This window comes from Hesperophylax consimilis, chromosome 21, assembly GCF_061612785.1.
Source record: "Hesperophylax consimilis isolate HC1 chromosome 21, BYU_Hcon_1.0, whole genome shotgun sequence".
In the NCBI taxonomy this organism is placed as follows: Eukaryota; Metazoa; Arthropoda; class Insecta; order Trichoptera; family Limnephilidae; genus Hesperophylax; species Hesperophylax consimilis.
In genome coordinates this window covers 26,283,468-26,308,590 of record NC_142856.1, presented here as the reverse complement: position 1 = coordinate 26,308,590, position 25,123 = coordinate 26,283,468, and the positions used below count along the sequence as shown (strand labels likewise).

The following is a 25,123-nucleotide window of genomic DNA, read 5'->3' as shown; positions in this document are numbered from 1 at the left end:
TATGAAAATAATGCGGATCTACTGTATCCACTGTCTTAATTTGTGTACACTAGTCCTAACAATTTCACAAAAAACCCAAATCGCTCTAGCCAGAGACATACACCACATGCGATACACAGTGCCCTACTGCAAAACTAGGCTAGCCCAACGGCACATTAACTGTATTGCCCCAAAATTGTTCTATTCTTACCCAATTCCATCAACATGTGCCAAAACCTTTTCCTATAATTTACACTTCGTCCATCTATATCTAAATATTGAATATCTTAAATATGCTATGTCTATCTACATTTTTTTTTTAAATCGCAGAAATAAAAATTAAATAAATATAAATTATCTATGGGTACTGTATTTTTTAATTAACCACCACTGTTTTATGTACATATTATATAATACTTTGTTGATTTTTTTGTGACTGTATATTATTTTATGTGTATTCTATTAACTATTTAAAAAATATATTTGTACAGCGCCTTTGAGGTGATTTCTCACGAAAACGGCGCTATATAAATTAGCCAAATAATATTATTATTATTATAGTCATTAAATCTTTTTACCGGGGCGATACTGAAGGTATCTTAAATGATTTGAATATAATATTATTTGAACGTGCAAGAAGTTTATCTCTGCCACATAGTTCATCAGATATTCCTACATAATATTAGCTTAGCACCGATATCTTGAGAAGCGTAACCTTACAAAGGTTATGGTTTGTCACGCTCCGACCGCCACGAAACGCCATGTCTCTAGACGCAACAACTGTCGCGCGGTAGGGACGTGTAGGGACGTTTCCCACGACCGCACGTCTCCCGGCAACACTCCTCCACAGCTTTGTCAAGTCAACGCTTCCAACACATTTTTTGCCAATTTGATATAATAGCTGATGGCGATCCTCACACCTTTTATGGCTTATGGTTATGGCTCTTATGGTTATGTTATATGTTATGTTCTTATGGCTCCGAATGCTGGACTATGTACAACTCCTACTCTAGGCAACTCGAATCAGCAGAAATGCGAATGCTTAGATGGACGGCAGGAGTATCATTAAAAGATAAAATTAAAAGCTCACGCATTCGTGGTAGCCTGGGTGTCACTGACATAAACAGTAAGCTAGAGGAACGACAGTTAAGATGGTATGAGCACATAAGACGGAGACCACCAGACCACACAGTGAAGCAGGCAATGTCTATAGAGCTTCAAAGACAGTCATCCAGAGGTAGACCAAAGAACTCCTGGATGACCCAATGCTCCAAAATCCTACAAAGAAACGGCCTAGATGAAAGCGACACTCAGAACCGAAGAAGCTATAACCTGAGAACGAGAAGAGCCGACCCCAACAGCCTACCTAGGCAATGAGTTGGGATAGTGCTAGGAAGAAGAAGAAGAAGGCGATCCTCACACCATATTAAACCACGAACGTAAATATGTCGCTTCTTTTTCCGGCCACTCTTATCTGCTCTCTATTTGGCTAATCTTGTCTTTTCCCATGACGACAGTACGGTATTTATAGAACTTTATACACTAATTTTGTTTTGGCCTATTTGGTATGAACATGTCGCTTTTTATATTTTATTTTCATGGAAAGTAAACATATTGTGGTGTGACATTTTAAATCAAATAAACAGTGGTTTGTTTGTTTTTTAAGGTCACATTCACCACTTCCCTAAATTCAATAATATTCTGCTGGCGTCCCACAGGGATCGGTTCTGTCTCCGACTTTATTTTGGTGCACATCAATGACCTTTTGTCCTGTGCACCAAAACATTGTTATGCGCATGACAGTTAAGTACAAACAGTTCTTGAGGGCTTTTTGTTTGACAAGCACTCAAAGGATGCAGAAACTCCAACGACTCCTAGGGCTTTAAAGCAGAGAATGGTAGGTTACTTCGAGAAGGTGTGTTTTTGGGTTAATAATAACTTGTCGAATTAAATGATTAAAATGCCCAACATTGGTTTTGATCCGCTTACATTCACTTAATAATACTCTAATATTTATCTATATCCCGTTCTATGTTCAGTGGCAATGAAGAGGGGAGATGTCTAGACGACACATTGCACGAACTTAATTCGACATTGACCTTCGAATGTTTTACATAAGAGCATGTGGCAGCTTTACTTATGATGGGTCTTACGTTAATAGTAAAAGCACATTGTGACATTGTAATGTATAAGCCACATCTATACAACTTTAATGCTGGCTGTGCCAGAAACTAGATTTGTAGAAAAGTCAATAGATGTCGCACATTAAAATAAAATGGATATATTAATCCAAGACACTGTCTCGATTGAATTTAGTTCTGGAAGATTTTTCCTATCGTTCATAAAGATTATGCGTTAAGAAAATAAAGATAATGATGGTAGTTCTTAGTCGAAGTATCATACAGTTAAATAAGACCGACGGGGAATGGGTTGAATTAGCTCAGTGGTAGAGCAAAGCCCCGGCATGGCTGAGGTCCAGGGTTCAATTCCTAGTCGCTAGTATTGTCTTCAAAGATTTAATATTACAATGTCCAGTTTTAAAATTTAACAATAATTTGTCCAGTTTTGAAAAATTACCTCAAGGCGCTTTGCAATAAATAAGATATCAGAGAATCCGTAATTGTACAAATTTAATACATATTATTATTATTATATTAACTATATACTCAAAACTCGATTGTTGAAAACCTTTTTTTAATGTGAATACTGCTCAAGGGTGTGTGGTACCATGGCTCCCCCATCTGTTCATTAAATACGGATAAAGCCATGCGAAGCAACGTTTCGATTCTGAACGGTGGTTTTTTCCAGGGCATACTGAGAGTGGCTTCCACTTTATTACTAGTCAAGTTATAAAATATATAAATTACGTAAACCAAAAGTACATTTTTGTTATGTTGTACTGAAGCAGGCTAAGTGTCCAAAACTCGTTAACTTTAAACTCTAAATGGAGTTAAAGTGGTGTATTCAGTTTGTTTTTTGTACAATGTATGTATGTTCGGGTAAATCAGTAATCCACATTGCGATGGATTCCTAGCAAAAAAACCTATACAGGGTGTATCGGCACTAACCCGACAAACTTTAACCAGCCATTCCTTAGCACATTTGGAGTAAAAAATGTTATTGGCACTTTGCTGTCCGGTAGCATTTTTTTTCAATTAAAAACAAAAAAATTAAAAATTTCCACACTCCATCACTGTCATTGCCATTGCTTTTCGTGTTCAACAGCTGTTATAAGCAAGTATGTCGAAAAGCGTCTTCGCTCTTTCGCACACACTAAATAATAATAGTTAAAAATGAGACGAATGGTGCCGTGCCATTTCGTTGTGATTGTAAAAGCGCGCCAATATAGGTAGATACGTACATTATTCAAAGGAATTCGAATAAAATATTGCCAGATGGGTTTTCAAACTTTTACAAAGGATAAAACAGTGGTGACATGTGGTGAAAATATGAATAATAATTTTTTTATTAAAAAAAAACGCTACCGGACAGCAAAGTGCACATAAGATTTTTTACTCCAAATGTGCTAAGGAATAGTTGGTTAAAGTTTGTCGGGTACATGCCGATACACCCTGTATAAGGTGCGAGTTTGACGTCGTGACTCGTGACGATCAGACTGTCCGAGTCACGACTCCTCGTTATGCTGTAATCTAGCTACACACTCACACACTCACGGCCGAGAAGGTTGTTAACTTTGGCAGTGAAATATTATCACAAAAAGCATCACTTGTGATAGCTACTTGAAATTTCCTTACAAACTTGCGTGTATTGTGTTATGTAACGATTAAACTGCGGACAATGTTACGTATTGCGAATAAATAATATGACGAGCGAGGAGAAATGAGATCCCTGAGGCATATGCGTTGCAAAACCATGTATGATCGTGTAAGAAATGTGGAGATCCGCAAATAATGCAAGGCTGATTGATGTAAGCGTAATGAGTAATATTAAGAAAGGGACGCTCAGATAGTTTGGGCATGTAGAGAGAATGAACGAAGAAAGGAGTGTAAGGAGAATATATGACGCAAATGTGTGTAATGTGACGGCCGGCATAGTCCAGTGGTAACGCATTGGACTGCCATTCCGAAGGTCGCGGGTTCGAACCCGGCGTGCGCAAATAAATTTTATTTGATTAATTTGTGTTATTTCACAATTAATTAATTAAAATAATATATAGTATATTTGCGGCACGTTCCAGAGTGGAAGATACTACCAGTATCGCCCTGGTGTAAGACCACCATTCAGAATTGAAACGTTGCTCCAAATGGCTTTAGCCGTGTTTAGTGACTAGATCTGAATAGCCAGGTACTTCCCCACCTTCCTCTTTCCCTTCCCCACTTACCTTGAGCCTCACAACATCCCCCAATTGGGGATGCCATAGTCTCACTGGCTCCAGACGGGAGCAGTTGGGACTCTTGTAAGGTATAAACTATAAAAAAAAATAAAAAAAATTCCCGAGAAAGACATGGTACGATCAAGTGAACTGGAATCGGGCCATAATAATAATAGTAATATTTGGATGACTTGTATAGCGGCGCTTTGTGCAAAATCACCTCAAGGGCGCTGTATATGTAATACATTTCTACAGTGATCTATCTATGTTATTACTAACTATATGTGGCGATAATATACAGTACTATACTTACCTGGTAGGTCACTTGAGATTAACACTGTTTATTTTTTATTGGCGAAATTTAGATACGGTTCGCACGCACAGGACATAATTGGACTTTCCGGTATTTATTTTAATAATATATATTTATGTTCTTTAATGAGCGTGTTTAGGAAAGAAAAAGTAAATTTAATGCTGGGCGGTACTACAGTACAAGGTTTTGATCAGAATTCACTTTCCTAAATGTGATTCGTCCCTCGGTATACTACAGATTTCATCGAGAGACATAATAAATAATAATAGAAGAATATTAATGAGATAAGGACTGTGTGCCAAGACCGAGCTGTTTGGCGAACTGTCCTCTCTGCCTACCCCTGCGGAGAAACGTAGTGGTGGTTAGTTCGCTAGAGAAGAACTTAGTACACAACAGTTTTTTTGAACAAATTACTAGTTAAAATTTATTCGAAATTTTAGCTACTTATTATATTTTTCCTTGTAGGATTAGATTTGATTTCTTATCTCCCTTGTTGTTGAAAACAGATTTTAAACTCTAGGATCTATTTATGGGAATTGTCTTCTGAATAGATGAGTTTTGAGGACTATTACGCAAAATATCCTGAGGCTTGTTACGTTTTTACTTGCTACAAAATATTTAAAACGATGTTATTTGTATCTATGTATTTTTCTTTCTCCTAAAGCGCTCGAAAACGTTTCAGAGACCTGTTTAACCCTGAAATATAAAGGCGGTTAAATTATTAAACCGACGGACAGGGCGTTTAATTTCCAGACCAATTTACGTTCAACGTAACAGTAAAGTTCTCGAGTCACGTCCTTGCTATTATTATTCCTATAGACTCAAGTGTATTATAACCCAGCGCCTTTCTAGCCGGTGAAATAATACGAAGTTATAGACCGTTAAGAAAATTTAGAAAAAATGGATGGTGCTGCTATCGTTTAAATGGTTTTAATTAGCATCATTAAGATGGTTAAAAGGAAAATGATTGCAGCTTTATAAAAGATAAGTGAATATTTTTCACATCACGGTGTTCAGAAATTAGTGGTAATTCTTGAAAGGTGATGATTATTCGTCGTATATTCTGGTGAAATTTGTTAACCGGACAACTCAATACAATGACAATTCAACACACATTTAAAATGATTTGAAGTCATGAAATAAAAACTAGGTTAAATGGGTTAGGTAGGTTAGGTTTACAAGTTAGTTTTTTTTTCATCCGTTTTAATGACTTCAAATAACTTTTAAAAGGTGTGTTGTTATGGAACTACTCAAGGTACGTTCCCTAGTGGAAAATACGCTCAATATCGCCCTGATGTAAGACCACCATTCGGAAATGAAACGTTGCTTGAAATGGCTTTAGGCGTGTTTGGTGACTAGATCTGAACAGCCAGGTACTTTCCCACCTTCCTCTACCCCACCTCCTTCCCATCCCCACTTCCTTCAGCCTCACAACATAACCTAATTGGGAATGCTACAGTCTCAATAACTCCAGACGGTCGGGAGCAGTTGGCACTCTAGTGTGGAGTCTGTTGACAGACTGTGTACCCAACAAGCGCCGACACCTTGTGGATAGGTATCATATACCAATGGCAGTGTGATGGTGTACCTTATTGCATAATGTGCCTGCCGAGTTAATGAACTGTGCGGAGGTCGTAAAACACGTGGGTTTACGAGGTCGAGTGAGAACAATCTTACTATTGATTCGCCAAGCCTTGCTGAAGCCGAATCGTTTCACCTTTATTAGCCATGGCTTAGCCAAATTTATATTTTAACCCTATGCTATCAATGGAGAATATATGATGCAAATTTGAATGGTAGAAGAAGTACCACCAACGCTACAATTCAAGACGACCGAGGAAGACATGACACCATCAAGTGAATCTGATACAGTCGGGCCATGTCAAGAGTCAGATGAATAGAATAGTATCTTTGAGACGATGTATGAATGTGAATAAGACAAGGAGTGTGTGCCAAGACAGAGTTGTTTGGCGGTTCGTCCTTCTGCGCCCCGTACCCTTGCGGCGTGATGGTTAGTTAGTTCGTTAGTTAACTGTTGTGTCCCACAAACAGTTCTCCAACTCGTCGTGGAAGGAGATTTTAAATAATTGGTTCTTTGTGTTAAATCGGGGATTTATTAATACTTCGCGTATTACAATGGTGACTCGATAGTCGACCTAACTAGGAGCTGGCTAAATGAGATCTGTAAACACCATGTTTGTCTGGGAGCATTCTACCTGGTCCTGGCGACTACTGGCTACTAGCTGCCATCTTGCGGACTTCCACGCAAACTCTATGCACTGCCCTCTATGAGTGCATCTGTGAAGCTCTTAGCTAACTTACTTCCCAACATTAACTATCAATAAACTAGGTACCTACGCACTAAACACAGGTTAAACATTCCAATCTGATTTAAGAGTTTTAAATTATCGATCTCTAGTCTAAACTAAATATCATAGTGAGTATTCTCAATATAGTCCTGATGAAAGACCATAATTTAGGATCGAAACATTCCTTTCTCTTCCCCATCTCCTCCTCTCACTACCTTCATCCTCACACACATCCTCTAGGTAATCCCTACTGACACTCATCTTACCCTTTCTTGTTGTGGTTAGTTTGTTTTTTGGTATTTGCATCTATCTATATATATTTTATTTTTTATTTATATATATATAAATTTCAAACAATAAACAAAATGAACCTTTGTCTGTCCAACTGGGAAGGATTCCCGTTTCAGGACAGCCAAATTGTGTATTTAGTACATAATATTCTTACAATGGAATGGCGATGCTGTCAAAACAAATTTTGAGAACATTGTTGATTGCATTCGAAGTGACAGGATGGTTTCTTTATCCTTGAAAGAATCGCAAAGATGTAATTTATTTCCACGGTCAATTTGGATAACATTAGTAATTGCATTCAGAACAGACGAATGGTTTCTTTCGGGACATCGCAAGTCTGAGATTCTTTCCAGGGCATTTTGGAGAACATTTACAATTGTGTAGTTAGAATTTCCACATTTATAAATCAATATAAGACATATATACATAACATGTATATGTAAAGATGAGTATCTGTGGGTTTGTTTTTTTTATACAAATCTATAGTTTTATTCCGAGATTGATGAATTTTTGTACACTTGACCTTCAAAACAGGAAGGTCACTGTCTGCATGACCACAGTTTCTAAAAACCATTCCTACCCCTCAAAGCAGATAAAGCCCGGACGTGCTTCAGCTAGCGTTACAATACTCGTCACATATTAATTTTCATGCTGTCAATTTTACACTTACAGGGCACCTAGTTAGATTTATAAACTAATACTACATTACGTCATCTTTATGCACATACGTTCACACGAATCTATTATCTTCTATTTACAAAATGTTATCATCACGCATGAATAATTTGAACAGTAAAATGATATACTGTGTCATATTGCACACATTTTTAATATACTCGTGATCATGAATCAATTGCATGTCTAATTAACTTATTGTTGATTGGCATCTTGGTAGTTGCAATTTGTCAGTGTATGGGTCATTAAATTAAATAATACGTTAGTCGTTAATGTTAACTACAAATCTGAAAATCTCTTTGTGTGTCCCGTAAGAAGCTGTTAAACTGTGATGGCGTAATGCGGTACATGTTCTAAATCAACCGATTTTCAACAATTTTTTTAACCATGAGCTATAATGGGGATTTTAATTATTATTTATTTAACCCCTGTCAGAAGGTCGGAGTATTGCCGTTTTACAATAAAATCCAAATAAAAATGGAATATTTCTGAACGCATCGGAAAATTAAAAACTGATTTTGAAAGGTGATGAAATACGCATTCAAATTTTTTTATTGGACCGGTCAGTGGTTGAGTGGGCATAGCGCTTGGGTCTCACCCGAGCGTCGCGTGTTCGATTCCTCGGCTGGCTAAGTCCTCCATCACAACACAAGCAACATTTTCGGCTTTCTGTGGTGGTAGTAGGAGATTTTCAAACATTGTTGGGTTATTCGTAACCTGGGAATGTTTGTCTTTCTTTATAAAAAATAAAAAATAAAAAAAAAACGTAATTTTTAAAATATTATATTTTCGAAAGCAAATATATTTTTTTATCAATAAATGGCTCACCTTACGTTTTTAATTAAATTAAATTGCGTACAAATTTTAGAGAAGTGTACATTTTAACTCTTCTGTGGTTATCTTATCTTAAATAAGAAAATTGTACGAATACAACATATGCCTCCTAATCTACAAAATCCAAAATGGACTTATACACACAAACACAACATTTAAACAAACGTCACAAGTACACGAACATTATACTAGGCAACATAACAAATTGTAATTGCAAAGTGAAAAGCAGTTAGAAGAAGTTTTCTTCGAGAAATTAACAAATTGTACACAAATACTGTAAGGACTGAAAATGGCAAAAGAGGCATTGGCCACGAGGGTGTATAAATATACAATCTCCTTCCTGCTAAACTTAAAACGGAGAGTATAAATGTATTTAAAAAAAAACTTTTTAATCTTAAGTTATTAAAACAATATTAGAAAACTACTTATTTAATGTTATATATTTAAGTTAAGAGAGTGAAATGTAAATTTCTTTTAACTTAATAAATAAATAAAAAAAAATAAAAATAAAATCTTCTAGATTTGAATATAAAGCGTGGTGTTTTCTATTTCTAGCACCGTTTATATTTCTCACCACGAGAGTAAGGGAGACGCAACGATTTCTATGAGGCCATATGAACTGTTCCCAAAAGAAGAAGTTAAGGCGATGCCATACGTAGTAATGCAAAATCATGTGTTTTTGGTTTGAAAATTTGGTCGCGTAGAAATGTTTTAGATGCTTTAGTTAAATACTGCGAGTAGAATACATCTTGGCCTTTGAAATAATCGAGTATTTTTTAGATAAGTATTTTTATAAGCCCAGAAAAAAATAATGTAAAGGCCTTTGAAAACTGCTTTAAAGTTCAAAATCTCCTACTTACAAACCCATTTTCGGTTATAATTTTATTTTATAATGTGGCAAATTAAATTATTTATAAAATGATCGAAAAAAATTAAATATTTATGCCTGAACATCCACAAAATAAAATAAAAGGCACTTTTTGGCCATGTTTTTTTCTTGCATAAATCAAAACCGGCGGATGGTGTTAAGCGGGAATTTAAACCTTATCGCCATCTACGTAAGGGTTGTTATTGATAGCGGCTTAATTAAAAATATTACACGACGTAATGCATCGCCTTAAAGAAGCCAAATGCCTTGCTTGCTATTCGTGGATTGTACCTAAATACTATAAAGAATAAGTTTTAGATGTATTGCAAAGTGTGCCTTAATGTCATAGAAATATGTTGTCAATAGATTTATACTAGATATAAAAATGTAATTTTTTATAAGTAAATAAAAAACATAAAAAAGCGAACAAAAAAACATGAGAACAAACTGTAAGGAAGCCAGATAGCATCTAACAACTATTTCATTTATAAAACATTTTCATTTACAATATCTGATAAATTTAGTACTCTGAGGTGTATTTTAATTTCAGCCAGCAACCAAATGAGGTCACTAAGTAAAATGAAGGTGTTGTCTCAAGTATAATCCATCTTTTGATATCGCATCGATTCTTATCATATCTGTTTTTTTAATTCCTTTTTATCTAATTCCGTATAAAGTTATTTTGAAATGATAAACCGTGTACTATAATAATAATTTCTTGATACAAAATTAATTACGTTATCAAATTCTCACTAATAATTGATAAATCAAAAATTTCATTAATGAAAACAGACTTTGATGTTTTTGATTTGCAGGTGTAATTCGCAAAGAAAAACAGTGTGTTATCAATCTCAAACTGTTCTTAAACAATAAATCTGTTTTATGAAGCAATTTGCTGCTTGAGCGGTGAACTCTGGCTTCATGAAATTTGTAATTTGAAAAGTTTTTAGTCAAATTCTTTGATCGAAGCAACTTTTTAAAGCCTGTGAGAGACCACCCTATAAGCTATATTTAAACGTTGCTTGAAATGGCTTTATCCGTGTTTGGTGACCAGATCGGAATAGCCAGTTTCCACCCACCCCACCTTCCTCTTCCCCATCTTGTTCTTCTCCCCACTACCCTCAGCCTCACAACATACCCCAATCGGGGATGCCATAGTCTCACTGGCTCCAGACGATTGGGAGCTGTTGGGACTCTTGTGGGTATTCAATATTTTAAAAAATACACATTCAATTGATTGATACCCGTGAACATAATAATATCACATATCAGAGTTTGTACGAGGGATTTTTTTAAACTAATTTCGTAGAATTCCTCTCGTTCGTTTTCTTTCGCTACATTTCAGTATTTCAGTGGCAATAAAATCCTTACTAACTCACCCGTCTACAAATGAGTGTTTTCCCAACAACAAAAATGGTCTGCTGAAAAAGACTGCATTGTACAATGTACAATGTCTAGAGTTTCATACATCGTATCTTTGGGCTACAACGCGCGGTCGAGATTGCTCTGTCAAGAAGATAAGAGCTGGCCCGCTCCCCGAGGCACCCCAGCCCGCCCTATACAAACAACAAACACCTTTATGTACCTACGCCTCTCCGCGTTATGTCTTTTGTTAACAATGTTTGCAGATCGGTTCTAGGTTTGCTAAGGAATTCGGTGGTTTCGGTGGTGACGTGGGAGGCGAACTTAAACAGTGTTTCTTTTATCAGGGCCGAATTCTATAGACGAATAATTAATTAATGTAACTTTTTTTAATGTGAATACCGAGCAAGAGTCCCAACTGCTCCCAACCGTCTGAGCCAGTGAGACTATGTCATCCCAAATTGAGATATGGTAGTGGGGGGAGGAGATGAGGAAGAGGAAAGTGGGGGAGTACCTCGTTATTCAGATCTGGTCACCAAACACGGCTAAAGCCATTTCAAGCAACGTTTCAATTCTGAATGGTAGTCGTACACCAGGGCGATACTGAGAGCATCTTCCACTCTGGAACGTGCCGCAAGTATACTTAATATTATTTTTAATTAAAAAATTTACTTGCGCACGCCGGGATTTAATTCGCGACCTTCGAATTGCTAGTCGAGAGCCTTACCACTTGACCACAGAGGCCGCCCTACACCGGTAACTTCATTTATACCTACCCCAACGAAGGGCATGTTTTTAAAAGTTGAGTAAGAACGTGTTTTACAGTTGTATTAATACTTAACTCTTTTTGGGAAATATCACTCTAAAAGCACTTTACAAAGCTCGACAATAACCAAAAATCACAGACAAATTGCCTTTAGCTATTTTTCAAATATATTTAACCGATGCTCATTTTACTTAACGATATTTGGTATCTACAAATGAATGTAAGGATAAAATATTACGAGAGTGGTAGAAGTCTGGGAAGACATGGCACGATCAAGTGAACCAATTACTTAAATCAGGCCATGTCAAGAGTCAGAATAACTGAAGGTATGTATGAGACGATGTATGAATGTGAATGAAGTGCGTGCAAATTTCGAGTTGTTTGGCTGTCCATCCTCTCTGTCTACTGCGTAAACGGCGTGACGGTGAGTTAGTTAGTCATTATTTAAAGAGGTAAGCTGAGAATGTTTCACATTTGCTGAATGAAATGTAATTTAGATTTTAGATACAAGTTACAAGCTAATTAAAATCGTAATAATTGCATCTACATAAACACATTCTTTTTTTATATATCTGATTAGACCTGAAATAAATTATTATTCTAAAGAACATGTTTTTGTAAAAATAGATTCTTTTTCTCTAAAATTTGAATTTGTGTGTGGCCCAAAATAGTATTAGACGTGTAAAACGAATTGCTAATACCATATCTAACTCAACACTTCTCTTGCTATTTGATCCGTGCCGAGATCTCGCGATAAATTTCGTACGTATTTGTGATAAGACTGATAAGCATTATGTATCTAACTTGCTTGCGAGAATGTAACATATTCGTGTCTCGTACCTCGTGTGTGGGTATTGCCTGCTTATTGCCTATTTGCTTACAAACGTTGCTACTTGCTAGTTTTCTTCTTTGTTGCGACTGTGTCTTTTTAAAGCATGACGTCCTTTAAAAGGTCACCAGACACCAGTGGCGTGCAGTCGCATAGTACATTTACACGGAGATAAATAAGTATGGCTGATTTATTAAAATCCTGTCAAAAGCGGGACAGTATGCCGTTCATAATATATCGGAACAAGTGTTCGTGCACCTGCTTTTGTCCTGATAATTCACAATGACAAAATGCTACATCTTTTTATGAAACGTGTTTCTAAATCGCCATAACACATTCGAGTTTATTAGAAAACCTGTCAATGTATTCGCTAAAGGCCTGCAGTCCCGCTTTTAACCGGAATATGAATAATTTTATATAAGTTAAGTTTTTTCCGTGTACGTGATAGTATAATAGGGCTAATTGGGGTGCGGCTATTTCTTCCAACCCAGATTTTATTGGATTACATTAGTGTGGAATTTTTTGCATTGTTTGAACGGTATGAATTTAAATAAATATATTTCTTTAATTTTGGAGAGTTTGATGGGGAGGGAAATGAAAAGAAAGGAAAGGAATGTAGATTGGTACAAATGGAGTTTGAGGAAACACTCTTTTGAAAGGGCAGCTCGTTCCTGAGCAGTCATGCTTGAACAGTAAAATAATGTATAATTATTTTGGGTAATGGGTGGGGATTTTAAGCGTTTTTTCATCACATTACAAAATTTACGGTTGTGATGAAATTTTATGTTTTTACAAATTAGAGCATGCTGAGGACAACTTTTGGAAAATACCGAATATTTACAAACCTAGATAAATAAATTAAGTTTATTATTTTTATTTTGTTTTTTTCTGTTTGAATTTCACTTTTGTTTTCAAGAATGAATTAAAACACATCTTTAAAGCGGTAATGAACAAACTTCCCGACATCCGATAGAGCTGAAACTCGGCAGATTGTCTCACTCGTTGTCGATGACTATGCATTCTATCAATTTGTGGCAATCACGTATACACACGCGACATAACGCATTTCTCTGAAATCGGATGGCATTATGTTTTAAAAAAGATTTAAAAATAGACGTATTATTGTAAAAAAAACATTGTTGAATAATAGTAATCATTGTGAGTTCGGAACAAAGACTTTATTGTAGGAAAAGTTTAAAAAATAACAGCAAACTGGTAAACAGTTATAACTATAACATAAAACAATATAACTATACTTGCTTGAAATCAAATCTTCTAGGTACTCTTTAACCTACGATGAAAGGGACATTGGATCAGGCATTGACGAGGGATCAGTTTTCAGGTTTCAGCCTAGGTTTTAAAGGCCTCGCTGGAAGGGACGACATATCTCGCTACCAGGATCAGGTCTTGAGCCTACGACTGACTTGGGAACTCTGCTCGTTCATCGGCCATGCGTCCGTTTATATAGGCCGTCCGTGATACATAATTTGGTAGGCAGCGTGGAGTTGGCCTCTGATTAGTTGGTTTATAATTTGCTTAATCAGTAGGAGATCTGCCATGTCCTACGTTCGTAGGTAGTTAGGGATGCCACCATCCCGTTACGCGGATTGATTTCTTTGGTTTGGTATTCTCTGAACTGTGCGCCGCTGCCAACCATACCCACTTGCACCGAAAGTCTACAAAATACAATCAATTTTTACATACATTCACAATAACGTAATCCGTATGATGTACTGTCTGTTATTTGTAATATTGTTATGTTACCCCTTCACGATCTCCAAAACGAAACTTATTATTATTTATTCATGTGAGTCATTAATTTAATCACCAGCCCATCTCGCGACTGCTCATGCCCATGATTAAACACCTCATTGTGCAAACCTACCAAACAACTCTTGCGTTGTCACGTGAATGATCGATGCGTCGCACGGTGGTTAGAATCGTCAAATTATTGCCAACGTCTATCAGCGCTTTTGCGAGCACTTAAAATATGGTGTACTTATGAAATATCACTGCAGAAATCATCGAATCAACCCAAGAATAATTGGAAGCGTATTCATCGTAAAAATCCTACAAAATATACATAATAATAATAAATTTCACATAAAAATCATACAATAAAACATGCGGAAACTTTGACTAGCCAACTAGGAATGGATCCTGTTTTAGGCCAGTCAAATTGACAACTTTAGTTCATATTATAATTTAGCACTTAATTTAGCACTATATGCACATATAAGCATTTACAAACTTACAAATGTGTGCTTTTGGTTAACACGTGTCCATGAATTATAGCTTAATTTTATTTGCAATATTCGCTTGTTTTTTAAAAAGATCGGGAGTTTATCAAAAAGTGAGATTTTTGTACAATGCGCAAGCATAAATTTATTTTTAAATATTAAATAATAACGGGTACCACGACTCATTGAACCAAAAATTATATTAATAATTTCACTATTTTTAATTTAGATTACAATGAATAATTATTCGTTTAAATTTAATTTCATCTAACATACTAATTTCGAGTGTTTGTGATGGTTTGAAATTTGCTATGAATTTAATTGGCATTTTCAAAATTGGAACTGCTTGCTTGAAGAATAATTCAGACAAGCGATAAAATATGTACGTATCTTAAATACAATATTTTAACAGCAATTTCAAAATTGGAATAATAATATTTCGTGATTTTTCACGACTCTAGTAATATAATATCAACCCATTAACTCAAAACTAAAAGTTCGTAAAAATATTGTACGCCTGCAAATTGGGTCAAGATTTTTCAAGCCAACTATTACACACTCCTATATATTTATTCACAGTGCTATTATACAAACGAAATATTGCATTTCGTAAAGTCTAAACATAACATATTGAGTGCTGTCCCGATAGCTTCCGGTTTGTTTTATTTGTACCTAACCTATTTTAAACACACTGTCTAAGATAGAAAAATCCTTGTTGATATTATGAAATATTGAATTCACTGTATTTTTTTTGGGATAGACAAATGTATTTTGTCCAGGTTTTCATTATTCCACCCCAGTGTGCGCCGCATTCTTATTGTTATTATTTACGATGTATTTTTCTCTAAGTTAATTTGCATTTCGCAATAGACAGCGAGTAATTTATCGACGTCTTCTGTAGTTGATTTGTCGTACGTAACCACTCTTGATTTACAGGCTATTTTAATAATAAAATACACCTACTGATGTGATAAGCGTTATCTATTATAGTGGTTATGATTCATGATTTAATAAAAAATGTAACACACCTTGATGTTAATTTTGTATGCTTATGATGATAATAAATATTATTAACTGCATCAATGGGTTCTGCACTTGTTAATGTTATTTATTATTGCTTTATATGTAAAAATATTATTAATATAATCCATATTTCCACGGACGTCATTAATTTGGATTTGAACTGGATACCATGGAACTATTTAGTGCCCAAATTTTAATTTGTTTTACTTTTTATGTTAGCGTATTTCCAGGCCAAATGAACATTGGTCTAGGTAAATGGTGTGTACTTTAACGTTCATCATCATCATATTTCCGTGGCCTCTTAGGGTCGAGGACATCTTGTCATTGTTGGACAAGTTGACCGTGTCCCGCGGAACTTCACCGGCCTTTGCCGACTGTAGACTCTGCTTCGCCTCGCTCAGCTTCTGGAGTTGGTTTTCTGAGCTGGTCTGGGACGTTTTAATCTATTTGATGTTTCTGTTTTTGATTTTCCAATATCTAATAACTAATAGTGTTTTTTTTAATTGTTTCAGGAGCGTATTGGTGGTCCCCTCGGCACAGTGCCAGTGCCAGTGCCAGTGACGTGTGGTGAGGGCGCGGGTGCGGGTGACGGTGGCGGCGGTAACATGTCGCAGCACAGCGACGAGCCGCAGCCGGGCGTCAGCTCGGACTCCTTCTGGGAGCCGGGAAACTACAAGAGGACCGCGCGCCGCATCGAGGATGGCTACCGGCTGTGCGACAGCCTCGCCAGCATGGTGGCCGAGCGCGCCGAGATGGAGAAGGCCTACGCCAAGGGGCTGCGCGGCTGGGCCAAGAAGTGGGGCGACCTCATAGAGAAAGGTAGGTTTCACATACATCCTGTACTGAACCTCGCTGTTAAGGTCAAACAATCATTGAGATAGCCAAAGGAGATCCTCTCGTAGGTTCGAGTGGTCAACCAACGTATAGTGACTAGTGACTTCAGCCAGTTCGAACACTGCTAGAAGTGGAGCGACCTTATAGAGTCACACACCCACCCTGTACTGTACAGTATATACACGTGGAATTACTGAACCTCGCTGTTCAGGTCCCGCATTTCTCAGAGATAGCCAATAGGAGATCCCCTTACAGTTTTGAATGTATTGAATGTGTGACTTCAGCCAGTTCGAACACTGCTATAGAAGTATGTAGAGGAAGGTAGGACACACCCACCTTGTACACTATGCAGGATATAAATGTGTACTATGTATACACCGATTTCCTGAACCTCCTAAGGCTAGGCTCGCAATGCATCATTTTATGAAATAAATACATACGTTCGCTTTAAACCACTTAATTTAACACATTGCTCTACCCTTATTTCATCAGGACAATATTAAAACCAACATAAGATATAAAATACTAAAATACATCAATATTTAGTTGGAACGGGAAGTCAACAAAGACGAAGGGGGATTATGGGAGAACAGAGCGGTGTTTACTGGAAATATCTCTAGAACCGGACTATAATATACATTCAATTGTTTATTCAATATAATATGTACTAGAATTATTGTTTGATGAAATGAAGGAAGGGCTCTTCTGAACCTGGTAGAGCGATGTGGTAAAATTTAAACAAATATGTGTTTATATTGTAATTGTAGCAAGCTACAAAGTAAATGTTTTTTTCTCTTGTACCTACATAGTTTTATTAAGAATTAAGGTGACTGCAGTATTAACCTATTATAAATCTACCCACAATAAAATTCCTTAGGTTCAAAGTACTCATCCTACGCCTAGTAAGCCAATTCACGCTCCGCGTATTCTATTTGTGTTTATTTACTTATCCCCTATTCCTGTTTAATGTTACTTCGCACATCGTAATGGGTATTATTTCCAGAACACCACCTGTATCGTACCATTCCTGTCTGCAAATCCTCTCTCAGCTGACGTCTATTAATTCAATTATAGCCAATTCATGCTTCGCGCATTCTATTTGTGTTTATTTACGTATCCTTTATTCCAGTGTAATGTTACTTCGCTCATCGTAACGGGTATTATTTCCAGAACATCACCTGTGTCGTACCATTCCTGTCTGCAAATCCTCTCTCAGCTGACGTCTATTAATTCAATTATAGCCAATTCATGCTTCGCGCATTCTATTTGTGTTTATTTACGTATCCTTTATTCCAGTGTAATGTTACTTCGCTCATCGTAACGGGTATTATTTCCAGAACACCACCTGTGTCGTACCACTCCGGTTTTGCATATTCTCTCTCAGCTGACGTCTATTCTTAGGTCCATCGCCGTTGAGTGTCATCGCGTTGTGACTTTGCTTCCTGAAATAGATCTTCCGAGGCATACTTCTTCTGTACCTGGCTCCCGACCTTTCCTCCGGAGGGATAGGTCAAGAATGAATTAATTTATCTCTTTAGAACTCTACACCTTTTGACTTCTCATCAAGTCTTTCGCTTCGAACGTTGTACAAGTAACTACGTTACAAGTAGTTCTCTCAACTGTTAAGTTGACCACATATCCAAAAATGTATGTTTCTACTTTTCTCTTGTTTATCAAATCAAAACCAGAATTTCATCTGAAATCGTGAATATGTACTTAAATGCCTACCTACTTCATTATAAACCATATATTTTATGCAAAGTTTAAAAAAATTAAATTAGCTTTATATACACTTTGTCCAAAGAAACGTCACTATATCAATGACAATTCTTTTTTGATCAAATAATCTTTACTGAATCATTAAAACGGCCGCCGCCATCTTGAAGGGGAAACGGAACGTGCAAACAAATTTACAGACAGAAGAGATGCAAAAAGGTCGAGTTAAAACAGCACTTCGCTACGCTCAGTCAGTTAACTTCTTAATTTCATGAAAATTAATGATTTAAAAAATGGTGTTATAATTTTTATAGAAAATTTCCCGGCTTACGAATAACCTGACAGTATTTGAATTTTTTCTACTGCCTTCGTTATAAGGCGGAAATATGCTTATGCGGTGATGGAGGATTTAGCTAGCATAGGACTGAATTCGCGACGCCTGGCATTTGTCAATTGGGCTGTTAGCAGGTCTTTATCAAACTTTTCTTCCTTGAATGTGTAATGCTTACCACCCGTTTAGCCGGTGCCGCTAATTCTTGTTCTTATTAAAGTACTAACACAGACCAGTGATAAATCACAGGATGGTCTGGATAATTTTCTGTTCAAATATTATACTTTTCGCCCGACAGAATTCTTGACTCAAATTCCAATTTTGAAAATGACATTTTAAAACATATCTGAATTCATCGAACCAGAATTCTTATCACTCACATTTGATAATTCAAAGTTCTATTGGTCGTGATGGAAACGACGTTGATAACTGATATTTGTTGTGTTGACTTATAAATTGCGTTTGATAAATTCCCTTATCCAAATAAAGTGCAATCTTTAGAGCAAAGGCGTCTGATAGGTGTGCTGTACTTGTATTGCAATGGAAAATCCTCCGAGGAACTAGTGTCATTGATCGTCACCGGTGCATAGTCGGGAAACACCCCAAATGCGCGCCCAACATATGTACACGACCCCATGTTCACTCCTTCCTCTCCTCAAAAAGACCCTTCACACAGCATACCCAAAGATGACAGGCCCAGAGGGAAATTATTTTCCTCAGGACCTCCTGTGTGACCCACCTTTCGAGAGTTTTTTAAAGTGATTTTCACTGATTTAAAACGTTTTCTTCCCCCAAAATCGTTTCCGTTATGATCAACGGAGCTTTGCAATATGCATTTATTTACTATAGAATAATTAGAACGCCATTTGGTTCAATAGTTTTACAGTAAAACTATAAAAAAGATATTACTAGCAGTAATCCTATATTTTCGCATTTGGTGTTAGTTTTTATTATCTATCGCCAAGACTTTATTTTACCCATATGTTTAATGAAATCTCCCGTTCAACAACTCCATTACAAGTGTTTTTTTTTATAATTCCTGGCAACTGGCTACATTCAACAATATTGAATGTGACTTAAACCAGCGAGGGGAGTTTGCTCGTTTGTCATTTAATACCCCCTGGACATGTCGCCAACAACGGTAGCCCGGGTTGAAGTGAAATTAATTGCCTCGGTCCACTGCTGTACCAGTTACATGTTACAGCGATTCCAAGTGAGTCGAATGGCTTATTTATTACTGGTACACATTCGTTAACGTCAATTCATCCGAAGCACTAAGCCACATAAAAATATAATCAATTTGTTTCTTTTTATATGGCTGTAAACCAGGAATGGGTTGGTAGTTCAAATTAATTATACTTGTGTAAATATATTAAATTTTACATCTCATTTGCACAACGTCAATACAAAATATACTCCAGCTTTTCAGGGTCACGTATGACAGGGCGCCCATATTTTATAATAGTATTTTTATTTCTATCATGTGGAAATTCGTAATTTTTTGACGTTAGAATGAAAAATTATAATTCTTTTCAGTTTGTGTAATATATGCCAAATGTAGCTCGAACCAATGTAGTGTAGAGGCTGAGTATTATTGTAACGGGCGAAGGTCGTACACAATAATACTGGTACTTGATCTGGTACTGATATTTATTGGGGAGCTGCTTGTAACAAAAGAGGGGCACAACTAACGTGCATCGCCTTTTATAAGATCTTGCAAGCATTCCATCTCGCTTGCACTCATCCACATTCGTACAGACATCACAGTTTGCTTCAAATATTTATACTGGAATCCATTAATAAAATCCTAAAAATAGCCAAGACGAATAATTCATATTTCGCCCCGCTATCTTAACAATCAGTTTAACTTTAAAAATTATTTTTAATTATATGAACGAGATAATTTTGAAGGTAAAATGTTCTTACAAATTCCCCAAACAAAACGAATGTATTTTCTAAATGTCGAGTTCTCTCAATTTTTGTAAGATTGTAGTAAAAAATTAAATAAAATTGTGATTAACGTTTTTGACAACATTTTTCACGTTTGATATTAAAACTTTATGATTTTGAATTTTTTTTAAATGCATACACCCGTTAGATAATATTATCTTGTTTCTAAAACAGTATATGTTTTTACGGAAAATTATGAATTAAAATGTATATAGCGTATTTGAAATACACAGAAAATATTGCAAACTTGAACAAAAGTGAGGGAAGTACTGAAGGGTTAACAGCCTACCGGAATACACCAAAACAATAGTTAAAGACGATAAATGCCTAGTAAAATAAATAATTACCAACTGTAACTTGTCGGTAATTATTAATTTAACTTTTTTTTTATTCACAGCATAAAAAAATAAAAATGGTTCACGAAAAAAATTAGCAATTTTTTATAGTATGTTTATGTTGACCAATAAATATTCTGTGATGATTTAAAATGGTTTATTTTCGATTTGCCGCCAAAACGACATGTTCGTTTTTATTTTTTAATTCAACGGCATTGACGTTTCACCGGTGACGTACATTTTACTGGACATTGGTGTTACAACGTTATTATGATGTTGTAGCCAATTGGAACCGTTTCTTTTTTTTGTACATATTTTTAGTACGGTAATCATAATCAGAAAAATCAACTAGATGTTCCACACATTTTTATCACTATTCATAGTTTTTAAATATACCCCATTCAATATACCAAAAATATTTCTGCATTAACTTGATCAAAAACCAATTACTTCTCTACCTATGATTGAATTATCTTGTGCACTTAATTAAAATGTTCATAATTACAACCCACCTAATTAAGATGCTCACTCACCCACAAACTTTCGCTTCTATAGAAGAGAAAAAAAAACTTTTGAAATATTTGTTATACAGGGTGTATCGGCACGTACCCGACAAACTTTAACCAGCTATTCCTTAGCACATTTGGAGTAAAAAATGTTATTGGCACTTTGCTGTCCGGTAACATTTTTTTTAATAAAAAAATTATTACTTATTCTTATTTTCACCACATGTCACCAATGTTTTATCCTTTGTCAAAGTTTGAAAACCCGTCTGGCAATATTTTGTTCGAGTTTCGTTGAATAATGTACGTACGTACCTACGTTGGCGCGCTTTTACAATCACAACGAAATGGCACGGCACCATTCGTCTCATTTTTAACTATTATTATTTAGTGTGTACGAAAGAGCGAAGACACTTTTTGACACACTTGCTAATAACAGCTGTTGAACACGAGAAACAATGCAAATGACAGTGACGGAGTGTGGATTTTTTTATTTTTTTTTGTTTTTAATGGAAAAAAAATGTTACCGGACAAAAAAAATGTTACATTTTTTACTTCAAATGTGCTGAGGAATAGCTGGTTAAAGTTTGTCGGGTACTTGCCGATGTACCCTGTATACAGTCAGTACTGTCCTGGTGAAATTACCACCTTTCAGAATCGAAACGTTGGAATGGCAATATCCGTATTTAGTGGCTAGATCTGAATAGCAAGGTACTTCCTAATCTTCTTCTCAACCATCTCTCTCCTCTCCCTATTTCCTCTAGCCTCACAACATACCCAAGATGAGGATGCCGAAATAATTATGTCGATGAACAGAATATAATGGAAGATCTACAGTCTCTCGTGTCTAGGATGAACGAAGTATGTATGAAAAATGAGTTAATGATGAATGTAAGTAAGTCTAAAGTAATGGTGTTTGAAAGAGAGAGTACGAAAACAGTACGCAATATAGTTGGGAATGAGGAATACTTGGAGCAGGTGGATGTGTTTGTGTATTTAGGAAGTATGTTCTAGAGAGATGGAAAGGCTGATAGAGATATTGAAAGAAGGGTAAATGCAGGTAACTCCATTAATGGAGGACTGAACGCAGTTGGCGCTAGCAAAAAATTGTACAGAGAAACGAAACTAGCAGTCCACAATGTAGTGCTTGTACCCACCCTGATGTACGGAAGTGAATCATGAAACTGGCAGAGAAAGGATGAAAGTAGACTGAATACTGTAGAAATGAGATCCCTGAGGCGTATGTGTTTTAAAACCATGTATGATCATGTGAGAAATGTGGAAATCCGCAAAGAGTGCAAGGATGTAAGCGTAATGAGTAAGATCAAGAAAGGGACGCTTAGATGGTTTCGGTATGTAGAGCGAATGAGCGAAGAAAGGAGTGTAAGGAGAATATACGATGCAAATGTGAATGCTAGCAAAAGTCGGGGACGCCCGAGGAAGACATGGCACGACCAAGTGAATCAGATACTTGAGTCGGGCCATGTCAAGAGTCAGAATAATAGAAGAGTATGTATGAGACGATGTATGAATGTGAATGAGGCAAGGAGCGTGTGCCAAGACCGAGTTGTTTGGCGGTCCGTCCTCTCTGCCTACCCCTGCGGGGAAACGGCGTCATGGTTATTTAGTTAGTTTTATGAAATTATCCCATCAGTTTTTTTTTAAATTTTGTACTGATTAAATTTATAATACTTTTACTAATGAATTTAATTTCATTATATATATTTTTGTGGGTGCAAGGTGCAATGGAATCCTGGTTCATACCAATGGAACGCTGAAAAGGGAAAATCGCAAAAAAAAAAACTGTTTGCCATTTCCAAAAAAAATCGCATAATTATAAAATATATTATATTTATATCTCGAATACTCTGATTTTTTAAAGTGTTAATCAAATAACGCAATTCTGTACTAAAGCCATAATATTTTATGAATTCTCATAAAGTAAAGATTACTTTGTTATCTATAGTTTTTCATTGCTTCAGTATTTTTGCGTGCAAAATTTTTACTATAATCTCCATTCCAATCTACAGCAATTTAATTTTTAATGTTTGCTTGAGATTGTAGTATTAGTATTAGTATTAGTATATTTGACGGCCGGCATAGTCCAGTGGTAACGCATTGGACTGCCATTCCGAAGGTCGCGGGTTCGAACCCGGCGTGCGCAAATAAATTTTATTTGATTAATTTGTGTTATTTCACAATTAATTAATTAAAATAATATATAGTATATTTGCGGCACGTTCCAGAGTGGAAGATACTACCAGTATCGCCCTGGTGTAAGACCACCATTCAGAATTGAAACGTTGCTCCAAATGGCTTTAGCCGTGTTTAGTGACTAGATCTGAATAGCCAGGTACTTCCCCACCTTCCTCCCCACTTACCTTCAGCCTCACAACATCCCCCAATTGGGGATGCCATAGTCTCACTGGCTCCAGACGGGAGCAGTTGGGACTCTTGTGAGGTATTCACTATAAAAAAAAAAAAAAAATTTATTACTTTATTCCTGTTATCAAAAATATTCACACATTGAATACCGATGCTAAATTTTCCATCAATCTCACCAATGGCGTATTTTAATTGGATTTTCTAATAATAATCTGAACCACAATTACAAAGATTATATAATTTTTTTAAACGATAAAGTAATGTTTTTAAGACAAGGTTTTTTAGGCATAGCACAAAGGATAACAAATTATTATAAGCAATAATTGGTCGCTTGAAATATCCATACAAATTGAAAATATCTTCCGAGTAAAAATATCCCCGTCAGCGGCATTTATTTTTACTCGGGAGATACTTTCAATTTGTATGGATATATAAAGATTGCAAATATCGTCGCCGTGAAGTGAAAGGTATTAGAAAAGGAACTGATGGGTATATCCAAGACATTCTAGGTTATAAATATATTCGGGTAAAACTTAAAAGAATATTTTTTTACTATATTACATGTATTTTAAATTTTCGATTTACTTGCGCCATCTCTTGGGCTAGTATCCGATTTCTGAGAGAAAAAAATGGTTTGACCAAGGATTGAACATTCCTCTACACCGCTGACACCTAACTCAAATCTTAATTGGATAGTACTTACAAAATTTATTTTGTATATTAACTGCTGTAATTTTTTTTATATCATGTCATCTTATTTCTCAAAAATTCGTGCGTGTGCATGAGTGCCGTCAATGGTTGATAGAATGCATTGTCATCGACAACGAGTCGATGTGTCGAGTCTCAGCTCTATCGGATATAGGGAAGCGAGTTAATTTCCACTTCCAAGATTGCATTTTAACCATTCATTTATTGTTTCAATCAAGGAAACAATAGAAATGCAAGTAGATGTATAAAGATAGCACCTAACAAAATTTGTCGGAGTTAGTTAAGGATAATAATGGTAATTCTTTATTTGAGATATAAGATCGATAAAAATGACGGAAAATAATCAGGTCTCAATAACTCAGTGGTGAGTGTTGTCCCGGTAAGACAGAGGTCCTGGGTTGGTTGGATCCCTATTTGCGACCGTTACCTTTTTATTTTATGTGTCTTATTGCGTTTCGTTTGGATTTACTAACATTATCTTCTTCAATGATGTAATATACCTACAGTAGTAGTCCCAGAGAGAGGTCGGAAGTACATCA

The 25,123-nt window shown here is 36.0% G+C and overlaps 1 protein-coding gene across 4 annotated transcripts in view; it reads left to right on the top strand.

Annotated features, from left to right (window-relative positions):
* Positions 1–25,123, top strand: part of Synd (protein kinase C and casein kinase substrate in neurons protein Synd) — a 258,095-nt gene that overhangs the window by 155,698 nt on the left and 77,274 nt on the right. For all 4 annotated transcript variants that reach the window (XM_089644715.1, XM_089644717.1, XM_089644716.1 and 1 more), the window contains exon 2: positions 16,335–16,641. In XM_089644715.1, the coding sequence (XP_089500841.1) occupies positions 16,428–16,641 (214 nt within the window). In that variant the 5' untranslated portion in view covers positions 16,335–16,427. The remainder of the gene's footprint in view (positions 1–16,334; positions 16,642–25,123) is intronic.